This window comes from Oryctolagus cuniculus, chromosome 12 (genome assembly GCF_051225735.1).
Source record: "Oryctolagus cuniculus isolate XC-2025 breed Fujian yellow rabbit chromosome 12, ASM5122573v1, whole genome shotgun sequence".
Taxonomy (NCBI): Eukaryota; Metazoa; Chordata; class Mammalia; order Lagomorpha; family Leporidae; genus Oryctolagus; species Oryctolagus cuniculus.
The window spans coordinates 106,620,466-106,633,497 of record NC_142878.1 but is presented as its reverse complement, the minus strand read 5'-3'; the positions used below and the strand labels follow the sequence as shown (position 1 = coordinate 106,633,497).

The 13,032-nt window shown below is 62.5% G+C and overlaps 1 protein-coding gene across 2 annotated transcripts in view; it reads right to left on the bottom strand.

The window, feature by feature from the left end:
* Window positions 1–528: 528 nt before the first annotated feature.
* Window positions 529–13,032, bottom strand: part of TMEM266 (transmembrane protein 266) — a 57,098-nt gene continuing 44,594 nt past the window's right edge. For both annotated transcript variants that reach the window (XM_051834575.3, XM_089310808.1), the window contains 3 exons: window positions 9,361–9,550; window positions 3,389–3,451; window positions 529–2,060 (listed from right to left, as the gene is read on the bottom strand). In XM_051834575.3, the coding sequence (XP_051690535.2) occupies window positions 1,468–2,060; window positions 3,389–3,451; window positions 9,361–9,550 (846 nt within the window). In that variant the 3' untranslated portion in view covers window positions 529–1,467. The remainder of the gene's footprint in view (window positions 2,061–3,388; window positions 3,452–9,360; window positions 9,551–13,032) is intronic.

Sequence of the window (13,032 nt, the reverse complement as noted above, 5' to 3'; positions counted from 1 at the left end):
GACAGGTTGGGTGAGGAGGCGCGAGCCAGCTCGCAGGCGCTGGAGCCACGCTCACATTCTCCTGAAGAAAGCCTGGTGGCCACGGAGACACAGAGCCCTTGAAGCCTTTTGGGCTGGGGAGACCTGGCTTGGAGGCGGGGCCAGTGAGGACCAGGGCCTGAGCACCGCCGTGACAGGCTGGGGACAGGCCGACAGGATGTGTGCCTTCCCACAGGGGACCAAGAGAAAAGCAAGCACGCTTGTTCCTACCTGGGCAGATGGCGGCACTGGCTGGAACTCTGGAGGGAGAGCGGGGAGTGGGCTGACGACCGGGGCCAGGGTTGGCCCTGCTGGCCTTGGGGACCCCAGGGACGACACCTGGGACTGCGAGTTGCCAATGAGGAAGGCTGAATGGGAGGGGACCCGTCCAGGGTCCCACAGCCAGGCTGTGGGGGAGCTTCCTGTCCCTGGTCCCAGGCTCCTCCCACTCTGACTGGGTGGCCGTGCAGTAGGCCAGCCCCAAAAGACGACTGCTGCACCTTGGGGGCTGTCAGTGCAGCTGGTTTTTATTATTCAAGCCAAGGTGGGGAATGGCCACCCCTAGCCCCCAGCCCCCCGCCCACCTCCAGATTCCCCCCCAGATGTCCTGTGACGGTGAAAACGAGGTCTCTGGGATGCCCATGCCGAAATGAGAGAATGAAGACGGACGGGACAGGCATGGGGGTGGGCTCTGGCGGTGTCACCCCAACATACATGCACGCACCCACCCACACGCACACACACACACACCACACACACACACACACATATGCACACATGCACCAGGACTCCTGGGAAACACAGCTTGGGGTGGGCTCTGGCGGTGTCACCCCCACATACACACACGCACCCACACACACACACACACACGTGCGCACACCAGGACTCCTGGGAAACACGGCTTGGGGTGGGCTCTGGCGGTGTCACCCCCACATACACACAAGCACCCACACACACACACACGCACGTGCGCACGCCAGGACTCCTGGGAAACACGGCTTGGGGTGGGCTCTGGCGGTGTCACCCCCGCATACACGCGTGCACCCGTGCCAGGACTCCTGGGAGACACGGCTTGGGGGTGGGGCTGCAGCCCCTGCTCACAGTGCTGCTCCCGAGGTCCGGGGCGGGTGTCGGGAACAAAGGCAGCAGAAGAGGCCGAGCTGGTCCTCGCTCTCCACCCTGCTGAAGCTAGGCCACAGGCTGGTTTTTGTAAAAATGGTTAAAAACAAAACAAAACCCGCCCTGAGCACCGCCTTCCCCTGGAACAGGGCGAGAAGAGGCGCCGCTCTGGGCTCTGAGGTCTGAGGCACGTGGCCTCTGGCCTGGCGTCACCTCCCCGGGGGCAGGCAGCACCCTGCGGGAGGCCAGGCGGCCGTGGCAGCCTCTGGGGTCCCGGAACTGCGTCGAGATGGCTTTGTCCCCTCCTCCCCGCCAGCCTGCCTGCGGGCTCTAGGCCTCGGGGACCCGGTGCAGCTTCTGCTCTTTGGGTTCCAAAGGCCTGCACTTGTCCTGCAGGGCCGGCGTCGCAGGCTGGAAGTGGATGACTGGCTGGGTGGAAAAGGCCCGGAAGGCCTCCTGGTTCTTCTGGTTGAACAGACACACCCTGTGCCCCAGCTCAGGGCTGGTGGGAGCCGAGCCCGCAGGGCTGAGCGGGGCCCGGGGGCCCAGGTCCAAGGCCCTCTGGGGTGGGCAGGGGTCCTCCGACAAGGAGGACAGCAGGTCCTGGACTGCCCTTTGCTGCTGTGGGGGTGGCGGTGGCGGCAGCGGCAGGGGACAGGGGCCGGGCTCCGAGGACGGCTCATCGCGGGCAGTGCTGCAGTCCGTGGAGGAGCCCAGCGTCTGGCTGCTGGCGCTCTGGGCCCGGGTGACGGAGCTGCAGGCGGAGCGGGAGGCGCTCTCGGACGTGGCGCTGGCGCAGGTGCCGTTGCCGCCCCGCTTCGGGGGCGCGTCCACCGAGAAGAGGTCGGAGGAGACGTTGGGCTGGTGGATGTCGATGGCGGCCGTGGTGACCACGCACACAGCTGCCTCAGGGACGCCGCTGTCTGCAAGAAAGGAGGGCGTACCGGTGACACCCCACTCTGCCTCGCTTCCAGGGTCCCGAGGAGCATGGGTCGGGGCCGCACAGGTGTGGGAGCTGGGCCTGTGGGCAGACTGCAGGGTGGCAGTTCTTGGCTCCAGTTGCCAGTATTCACCACCGCACCGGGGGAAAACCGTGCTACCCAGCTTCCTGCACCCCAATGAGGACACGAGGCTCACTGGCTGTGCCTCGGGAGACGCAGGCGGGAGCTCTGGGAGCTGGCTGCGCTCCGTGCTGGCACTCAGTGTGTTCTAGAAAAGCTGGGGGTGACTGTGATGAGCTGGGGGCAGGGACACAGACAACCTGCCCTCCGTGGTCCTCCGTGGCTTGCTTTAAACAGAGACTCGGGGCTCTCTGCCACTGAGTGAGAAAGCACCGGGTGCTGGGGCAAAGAACGTGGGGTTCACAGCGTGAGTGGCATTTGGGGCAGCAGATCAGAGGCAGCGAGGGACGCCAGCATCCCGCTTCCGAGTGAGTGCCTGGGTTTGAATCCCAGCGCTGCCCCTGCCTCTGGCTTCCTGCTAAAACGTACCCGGGAAGCAGCAGGTGATGGCTCAAGAACTTGAGTCCCTGCCACCCACGTGGGAAACCTGGATTCGGTTCCCAGCTCCCAGCTCTGGCTGGGATAGGAGATCTTTGTCTCTGCCTTTCAAATAAATAAATAAGCAGGCCCACATGTGGGGCAGGGTGCCGCAGGAGCCCGTGGGACCTCCAGGATGTGGGTGGAGCTCTCGGGAAGCATGGCCAGCCGTCAGGGGGCGCTCTGCCGTTCTTCAGGCGAGCTGGACCACGGGGCTGAGTGACAGAGGGTGTGGCGTGGGGCGTTTCTCCCCAGCGTTGTGGGGGATGGAGATGGTGGTCTCTCCAACTAGCAGAAGAGGTTTCAGGGGGTCACAGGTGGAAAAGGACAGTTGCCGAATACTATGCCTGTCCCCACCATATCCCAGCCTTACCGGGGGACACACAGGATGTAAGGCTGTGGGGTCCCAACCCTAGACCCCGGTGAAGCAGAGAGCAGAGGCTGAGGGCCTGGGCACCATTTCCAAGCCCTTCCCGCCAGGCCTCCCCGAGACTCAGGCACCAGAAGGACTGTGCACCACACAGGCATGCGGCCAGGGTCTGCAGCTCCTCCAGCTCTAGCACTGGGTGTGCCAGGAGCCCCAAGAATCTCAACCTGGAGCCGTTCCCAGGCACCACAGGAAGGGCAGGCCTTGATGTCTGAAGTCAGGCCCCGGCGGCCCGACTCGGGGCCTGGGGGTTGCTGGGGTCACAGATTGCCCGCCCCTGACTTACCACTGCTGGGCCCGTTGTAGTACTGACTGATGTAGCTGTTCATGTCATCTTTCAGTGCCGTTTCTGCAGGGCGGGGGGCAGAGAAGGGTGAGTGTGACAGCTCCCCAGACAGCCCAAGAGGCAGGGGCTGGGCTAGGACATCCCTCCCCCACACCCTCGCCATGCCCACGGCCCTGAGACGAGCACCCAGCTCACCCAAGCCCTCTACGTGCGTGTGATGGCCGCGTGGGGCCCCATCTCATCCGCCCCAGGGGCTGGGCTGCACTGGGGACCGGGGTACCCGAAGAGCAGGTTCTGGTGCGACAGCTGCCTCCAACCACGGGGGCCCCCAGCTCCCGGGCAGTCCAGGGAAGGGGCCGGGGCAGGGGCGTGGCGCTGGGAACCCACCCTGCTCTACGCCACCACCCGTACACTTCCTGTGCCTGCTGGGTGCCCAGTAACTGTCACACGCAGGTGACGAGCTGTCGGGTACAAGGGAGGCGAGGTGGGAACAGGATCCTTGCCCCAGTGAGGGGAGCAGAGGGCAGATTCTCAGAGCAGGCTGGGGGCAGAAGAAAGAAGCAGGTGTGGGGGCCCCAAAGCCACCCTGAGGAGCTTGGCCTCACCCAAGGGCAGTGAGGGGCCGCTGGACAGACATTTGAGTATGGTCAGGTGTGACTGGGAGGGGTCACTCCCAGGGTGTGGGGAAAGCTGTGTTGGAAGGGGCCAAAAGTGGGGCTGGGAGACCAGGGGAGAGGAGAAGGCCAGAGGGAGCGATGGGGTCAAGCCATCGTCAGGAGGGACCTGGCAGGGCTTGGACAGCGACAGGACAAGGACCCCCGGCGCGTCTGGCAACTTGTCGTCCTGAGCCCTGGGGCCGTGACCGGGGTCGGAATGGAATCTGACTTCCGGCCTCAGCCCCAGCTCCCCCGCCCCCCGTCTGTCTCTGAGCCTCAGTCTCCGAGTCTGTAAAATGGGGGCAGTGACCGCTCTTCTCTACAGTGGTTCGTGGAGACATCACGAACCCGGAGCTGGCACCAGGCCAGAGTCCACGCCTGGTGGACTGCAGGGGACCAGACCCAAGGCGTCGGTCCTGAGGCCTCCTGCTGCGTGCACCTGAGAAGCCAGCCGGCCCTGCCGTGGGGAGGCTGCATGGCCACGCATGCACAGCCCAGCTCTTAAAAGCTTTTTTGGCCTCTTCTGATCTCTAAATGCCTGCGGTCAGAGGTGTGTTTCCCACTAATGCAGGAGCCGAGGGAGGGCCCCGGGCTGGCCCCAGGCCCTGCGCCCTGATCAGCCGGCAACAGGAGCCCCCCACGCGGCTGCTCACGCCTGTGCTGGAAGTGTTGCCGGCTCTGGCGCCGCCCTGGGAAGTGGGAGGTGCCTAAGGTTGCCGCTCCTGGCAGAGGGGCTGCGGGGGCCCCAGGCGCCCTCAGCTGCAGGAGGGCCGTGTGGTGTGGGCAGAACCCTGAGCCCCACCCAAGTATCCCCAGGAGAGGCAGGAGGTAGCCCAAGGTGGACGAGAAAAACCCAGACCTGGGTTCTCGTGACGCTGGCCGGCCAGGGTCACACAGATTGTGCCGCGGTTGGACGAGCTGGCTCTGTAGTCCGGGGGGGTGACAGAGAAGGGTGGGGAGGGACCTGGGACACCCTCCCACGCCCCAGAGCAGGAGTCAGCTCACTGCCTGCTCAGGGAAGCCCATTCCACCACAGCTCGCACACCTCTGGGGACTGCACCTCCCGCCTCTGGTCCTTACCCTTCTGTGCTCAGTAGGGTCACAGCATGCCCGGCCCTTTGCCAGGTATCCAGGCCAGGGGTCCCTGGGCGCCCACTCCTGGGTCCAGCAGCCAATCTCCACTTAGCTGGGAGAGGCCCTCGCGCCTTGCAGAGCCTGGCCCCGCCTTCCACAAGCGGCCGAGGTCAAGCCTGTTTCTACACAGCCCAGCTGACTGACTTCCCCACACCGACTGTCCAGGCAGCGCCCACCCCGGCCTTCCAGCCTTTGCACACACAGCTGCCCGTGGGGCCGCGGCCTGGGGCAGGAGGAGGTGGACGCCAGTGCTTGCTGTGTGCCCACCAGAGCTCCAGCCCGGGGCTCAGGCTTCACACACGGAAGCGCAGTGGTCACCACCGCTCTGTAGAGCGCAGTCAGTGCCCTTCCCTACCACATCCGGCATCCCCGTAGTGTGCTCCGGACTGCCCCTCTTTGCTCACTCAGAGAGAAGCCAGTGGCTTCCCTGCCCCAGCCTGGACTCACACAGCCCCGAGGGCAGCCGCTGGGAGCCCCCTCCTACCTGTGTGTGAACAATGTATTGCCTACAAATACATCTTCATCCAAACAGGTGCTACAAATAAGCCAAGCCAGATGACCTTCAGCTCAGACATGTGTCCCGAGTTGCCGACTGGCCCAGCCGACCGTCCCGGACGGCGCCTCTTGGATGACCTCCAACTCCCTGTGACTCAACACGTCCGGAATGGAATCGGTTCCCCTCCTGCTCTTCCTCCTCCTCTCGCTCTGACCGCTGCTGTCTTCTGGGCTGCCCTCGCTTTCCTTACCAACTCCCCGACTTGCGACGGTCCAGCCTCAGGTCGGCCTCACAGCTCCCCCTTCCGCCTCTCGTCCTGCCCGTGCTGCTCCCTGTCCTGTGGGCCCCGGGGTCCTCCTCTCCCAGGCACACCATTCGGGCTGGGCTTCTGTCCCCACCCACACAGGAGCCCCAGGACTTCAGGGGGCAGCAGTTACATTTTACTCACTCTGTCTCCCTGGTGCTTAGCACAGAGCCTACACTGGCCAGGTCCCACCAGGGCGGACTGGACAGAGGACTGTGGTTGGGCACGCGAGGGAAAAGGAGCCAAGGGCCGGCCAGCAGTGTTCCTGCTGCAGCCCCGATTCGGCATACGCACTTCCCATGATGCACCCAAGCCTCACCCCTCCACCACGCACAAGACAATGCGATGGTCACGTGTGAGCCGAGCGCCACGTGGAGACCCCAGGACACCTCCCCAGAGGCAACCGAGTGCACTGAGCCCTGCCCAACCCCCATTTGTATCTTCAGTTACCCCTACCCAATAAAGGGAGCAACCCAACTGGGGTGGGGTGCCCCCCACCAGGTTGCCAGCACTCGTGAGTGTGTACTGTCTCTTTAACCTGTCCTGTGCCCATTCTTGCAACTTCATCTGTGTTTCTGCTTTGAGTGTATCTTTCACACAAAAGCCAAGAATTTGGAGTAAATGCAGCTGGGGACCTACACTCCCTCCACCCCCTGCAGCACCCCTGCTCTGGAGGCACGGAGCTGGGGCCCAGGGAGGGAGCTAAGGACCACAGTCAGTCCCCCACCTGCAGCCCCAGCGTCTGATCTGGCACTTGGGAGCCCTAGGGTCCTGCCGGAAGCAGCCCATAGGGGGCCTGAGGGGCAGGGAGGAAGGACCACCCTAATGTAGCCCTCAGCAGGGAAAGCAGATGCAGGGGCCGACCTAGCCTTGGGCAGATGCCTTCGGGCTGCTCTGGGCTTCAGCCTCTCACCTATAAAACGGGGCTAACAAGCACTCGGCCACTGTGGACCGAACAGCAGTGATTGTCCACGATGCTGAGTGCCTGGTCTAGCCACCCCTCAGCCCCCCGCACCCTAGCCCATGTGCTTGCTGCTGGCCTGGCGTCTCCGAGGCCGCAGGGTGCCTCATCCCTGGTGTGAGCACTTTGCAATCCCAGCCCACCGATCTTCCCAAGGCCTCCAGTGTGGAAGGCGGCAGCACTCGCCCTGGGCCTTGCCTTGGGTGGAGCCCAGAGAGGAGGCCAGGGATGTGGGTCAGCCCAGCCAGGCCTCCTGGAGGTGGTGACCAGCCAGGCTGCCCAGGCTGCAGTGGCCCCCTGACCCCCCGCGAGACCTAGGCCCCAAAGCACAGGGAGATGCCCTAATTCCTAGCCTGGGCTCCCACTCCCAGCATGCTACCGCATGGCCTAACAGTCGTCACTAAGGGAGGGCACTAATGTTTTCTGAGCGCCGACTGTATACCAGGCATGAAAGATGAGCATAGGAGTGAATGCCCAGTCCTCAGTGAAGACGGACAGGGTTCACAGCGACACACAGCGAAATCCGTGGCACTCCCCCCAGGGGCTGTAATTCCTAAGTTATGGGCAGGCTTTAAGACTAATAAATTCGGGAGAGAAGTATTAATGACTACACAGGGGGCCGGCGCCGCGGCTCACTAGGCTAATCCTCCGCCTAGCGGCGCCGGCACACCGGGTTCTAGTCCCAGTCGGGGCGCCGGATTCTGTCCCGGTTGCCCCTCTTCCAGGCCAGCCCTCTGCTGTGGCCAGGGAGTGCAGTGGAGGATGGCCCAGGTGCTTGGGCCCTGCACCCCATGGGAGACCAGGAAAAGCACCTGGCTCCTGGCTCCTGCCATCGGATCAGCGCGGTGCGCCGGGCGCAGCGCGCTGGCCGCGGCGGCCATTGGAGGGTGAACCAACGGCAAAGGAAGACCTTTCTCTCTGTCTCTCTCTCTCTCACTGTCCACTCTGCCTGTCAAAAAAAAAATAAAATAAAAAAAAAAAAAAAAATGACTACACAGGGGCACAATGAACTTGGCAGGCCCCAAAGCCTGGAACTCTGCAGCCCAAGTTTTAAAAATGATTTGTGACTAGCGCAAGTCTAAACAGAAGCTGTTTGGCGGTGTCTGGGACCCGCTGGCATCTCTGAGACTCAGAGCCGCTTCCTCCTCTCCGGCTGGCGCTCCCCCGTCCAGGGGGAGCTGGGAGGGGTGAGGCTGGCCCCTGCCCAGGGCTGCTGGGACTCACATCTGCAGGTCCCCCCCTGGACTGCCTGTGGAGTTCTGTTGTGTGCACAGTGGACCTAGAGGTCAGTTAGCAACAAAGGCTGCCCTCGCTTCGTCTCCAGAGAGAAGGCCCCGAGTTTGTGCAGCTGTAATTTTTAATATCACTGATGCCTCCCTGGACACAGCTCCTGGTCCCAGAGGGCTCAGCTGTGGTGTGCCCTGTGTGCCTGGAGCCCCTGGAGCTGTGACTCAGGTGCCTCTCACGGGCCCTCGGGTTCTCCTCTCTGCTCCATGGTGCTGGCTGTGCTACTGGGGATGCTGGGGGCCCGGCTGAAAGAGGGGTGCCGGGGGAGGGGACTGTGTAGGCTGGGGCAGCGTGGAGCAGGTATGCATCTAGTCAGGGAGGGGGCTCCCACTGGCTGGGAGGCACGTTTGCAGCTGTGTCCAGGGTGCATACGGCACCTGTATGGGGGGGCGGAGCCTGCCTTGTGCAGACCCCCACCCCCCAGCAGTTGCCAGGAGGGTGGGCAGGGACAGCACAGCCCCCTTGTGACACACAGTGGTCAGGTTTACCCTGGGCGGCTTCTGACTCTGCCCAGCTTTCTCCGTCCTGCCCAGCCTCCCTCCTCCTCCCAGAGGGGAGCAGGAGGGACAGGCAGGAGGCCTCCAGCCTCACGGCTCCACTGTGGGGCGTAGGATCACCTGCGAGGCTTTGTCGGCTGGTGGGCCCTCTGCGCCCAGAGCCTGGCTCCTGCTGGGCCCATAGGTGGCGTCGGGCCTCTGGGGTCTTTCTCTCTGTCGTTATCTCTGGAGCTGGGGACCCCAAGAGGGACAGGGGTGCTGTCCTGGAAATGCTAAGACAGCAGGAGGGCTGCTCTGGGCAGGCCAAGGTGGAAGACCCCAGGATGGGCCCCGAGACCGTGAGCCAGCCGCCTTCCAGGGGAACTTGGGCGAAGAATGAGAAGGTGGATTCCACAAGCTCCGGCCCGGGAAGCTGAGCCAGGGTGGGGAAGCAGGCTGCTGGGACCCACGCAAGGCAAATGACGTCCCGGAGCCTGGCTTTGGTTCTGGACACTTGTGGACATGTGCATTCCACCCAGGGCAGCCAACCCCACAGGCAGCTAGTGGGGCCAGATGCAGGGAGGGGCTGGGAGAGGGAAGGGGGTGCCAATCCCCAGGAGGGAGCGAGGGGAGGCCGCGGGCGGGGCTCGCTGCTCACCTGGCGAGGGCCGCAGCTCCTCCACGACGCTCTCGGCCGCCGTCTCCTCGTCCCACGCGCCGGCCTCCACCACCTTGTAGCGGCTGCGCGGCTGGCGGAGCACGTGTGGGGCCTGCAGCGCCGCCTCGCGCTCAGCGGCCAAGTCCAGGTCCTGCTGCGCCAGGTGTGCGCGCAGCTGCCGGATTTCAAACTGCAGAGGGAGAAGGGCCGGGTGGGTCTGTGGCAGAGGAGTCCGGGAGCTGTGCCGGCCGCACGACGGAAGGAGTGGGCCGGCCGAATGGGCCGATCTGGCGAAGTGACTGTCTTGCAGGGCCTTGAGCTTGTCTCTGCACCTCCCCAGACTCGGGTCCCAGGTTTTCGCCTCTTTGAGGATTTGGGTTGCATCACAAGGGTTTTGTCAAAGCTGCACACGTTTTTATTTTGGTTTATTGCTTTGTTGGGGGAAGCCTCGGAAAGGCTTCCAGATGTCTCCTGAGTCTGGCTGGGGCTGGTTTGTTGGCACTCAGTGGCCTCCCTGGACCCCTAGGGGAAGGGCGGGGCTGGGCGCCAAGCTGCCTTGACTGCCACCTGGCGCGTGGAGCCGGCACAGTGGCACCCCCCCATCTTCCCTCCTTCACCCCCACACCTGCCCCAGGAGGCTCCCTCCCTGCTGCAAGTGGTGGTGGCCAAATGCACAGCTCCTGCTTCAACCCTCTCTGGAATGTCAGACCCGCACCTCCCACTGCCTGTGAAGGCAGCCCCACGAATGGGGTGTCCGGCTGCAAACTCAAGCTGGTAGAAACAGGGCCCCTCGCTGTCTCCGGGAACCTCTCCTCGGGCATCTTCAACTCAGCTGGAGCCGAAAAATGCAGGCACCTCCTTTCCTTCCTCGCGTTCCCTCTTCCCAACATCCAGCCTGTCCCCAAGTCCAGGTCCACCCCCGAGTGCTGTCCACCACTGCCTACTCACCACCTCCATCCCCGCACCTGTGTACCCGGATAGCCACAGCCTCATCCTCCGCCACCCGTCTCCAGCTGGAATCACGAGACTCTCACACACCCACAGCAGACTGTGACACCCCTGGCCACAGAGCTCCACGCCTTTCCGTGGTCAGAAAGCCACACTTCTGAGCCCTGCAGGTGCACGGTCTGGCGGTGCCCACCTGGACAGCACTCTCGCCCAGTCTCCCATCACCAGCCCCGCACCGCAAGCCTCCTCCTTCCCTTTCAGACACCAAGCCCGTGCGCTGTCAGGGCCACTTCCCAGGCTGCTCTGTCGCACGCCCCAGCTGGCTCCCCTCAGAAGGGCTTTCCTGGACTCCCTGTGGGAGACAGCTGCCCAGGCCCCAGGTCACATCAGCCTGCTTCAGTTCCTGGCCTCGCACTTACCACCTTCTGATATTTTGGTGCATTGGCTGTAATGTTTTACTACACTTTCCTCTTTTTTTTTATTTTAATTTTTTTTTTTTGACAGGCAGAGTGGACAGTGACAGAGAGAGACAGAGAGAAAGGTCTTCCTTTTGCATTGGTTCACCCTCCAATGGCCGTCGTGGCCGGCGCACCACGCTGATCTGATGGCAGGAGCCAGGTGCTTCTCCTGGTCTCCCATGGGGTGCGGGGCCCCAGCACCTGGGCCATCCTCCACTGCCCTCCAGGGCCACAGCAGAGAGCCGGACTGGAAGAGGAGCAACTGGATCTAGAAACTGGCGCCCATATGGGATGCCGGCGCCGCAGCTGGAGGATTAACCAAGTGAGCCACGGCGCCGGCCCCAATCTGCAGGTTTTGTCTCTGGGACTGCTCAGGTTTTCTGGAAAGTTCTTCAGCTTTGTGCCCAAACCTCTGGAGCTGGGCTGGGGGGTAGGGGGTGGGGAATGAGAATGCCCCTCTCCCCAGGTCCCTGCCTAACCTAGCTCGAATATTTTGTGAGCAGACTTTTGAAAATTCTATTTATCGGCCGGCGCTGTGGCTCACTAGGCTAATCCTCCGCCTGTGGCGCCGGCACCCCAGGTTCTAGTCCCGGTTGGGGCGCCGGTTCTGTCCTGGTTGCTCCTCTTGCAGTCCAGCTCTCTGCTGTGGCCCGGGAAGGCAGTGGAGGATGGCCCAAGTGCTTGGGCCCTGCACCTGCATGGCAGACCAGGAGGAAGCACCTGGCTCCTGGCTTCGGATCGGTGCAGCGTCAGCCGTAACGGCCATTTTGGGGGTGAACCAACGGAAGGAAGACCTTTCTCTTTCTCTCTCTCTCACTGTCTAACTCCACCTGTCAAAAAAAAAAAAAAAAAAAAAAAAAGAAAAAAAAAAGAAAAGTCTATCTCCATCTTTAGAAAAGTCTATTTATCTCGAGAGAGACAGAGATGGGTCACTCCTCAAACGCCTGCAACAGCCAGAGCCCAGAACTTCAACTGAGTCTTCCGCAGGGGCGGCAGGGACCCAGTAGTTGAGCCATCACCTGCTGCCTCCCAGGGTGTGCGGTAGCAGGAAACTGGGTCAAAAGCAGAGGAGCCGGCATGCAGGCATCCCATGGGGCGTCTTAACCTCTGCACCAAACGCCCACCCCTGTGTGCAGGCTTTGCACCAACCCCCTGCCCTGCGGTCAGCTGCACACCCCACCTCCTTCCTCCCAGACTCCTAGGGGCTCTGACGGGGGGATGAGGGGCTGTGACCCCCCACTGCAGGTGCCACAGTTGTTAATCCTGCCGTCTTCGGTCTGCTGGGTCAGTCATGGCTTTCCTGTCTGTCTACCAACACCTCCTACCCGCCTTGTCCTGGCGGACAGGACTTCGAGGGACAGTTTCTTAATTCTGTGCATTTATGATTCTCTGTCCTTCCTGCATTTGAATGGCGTTTATGGGAGGAGATCACATAGATGTTCCTTCAGGACCTCCAGTTTCCGCCTCTCTCGCCCCCCATGGGCAGTGTGCTGGAGAGGAGTGTGTGGCGTGAACACTCTCACCACGGTGATTTCAAATGGCATTGGGAACTGGGAGGAAGTGTGCAGGCGGCTCGCACAAGCCCCACCCTGCCGCCTCCCTTGTCCCCCAACAGAACGCGTCTAAGGGGAGCAGGGACCCGGTCTGTTTTGGTGCCTGGTGCACAGGAGGCACCCAATAAATACTATTGAAGAGAAAGTAATAAGTGGAGGAATGAAACTGGTTAGCTGTGTTTAGACTGAGCCCTAACTCCAGCTGCAAACTGAGCCGTAACCTTAGCCCAAAGCTGAGACCAACAGCCTCAGGCATGCTAGGTTCTGACCCTGGTCACACACACAGCCCTGATCTGACCCTGGTCATTCACTGAGCCCTGATCCTGGTCATTCACTGAGCCCTGACCCTGGTCATTCACTGAGCCCTGACCCTGGTCACACACACAGCCCTGACCCTGGTCACACACACAGCCCTGACCCTGGTCATTCACTGAGCCCTGATCCTGGTCATTCACTGAGCCCTGATCCTGGCCACATTCTGAGACCTGACCCTGGTCATGCTTGGAGCCCTGATCCTGGTTATACAGTGACCCTGGTCCCAGATTCAGCCCTAATTTCTGGACTCAGACTCTGGACCTCAAAACCAAGCACTTTCTCAGAGGCTGAGAAAGCAGGGCTGACTCCTTCCTGGGTGACCTTTTGTGCAGGGTGGGGAGTGTGTAGCCACCCTCTGGCAGCCGGTCTCAAAGGTCACGGAGGGCCTGTGAGGCCAC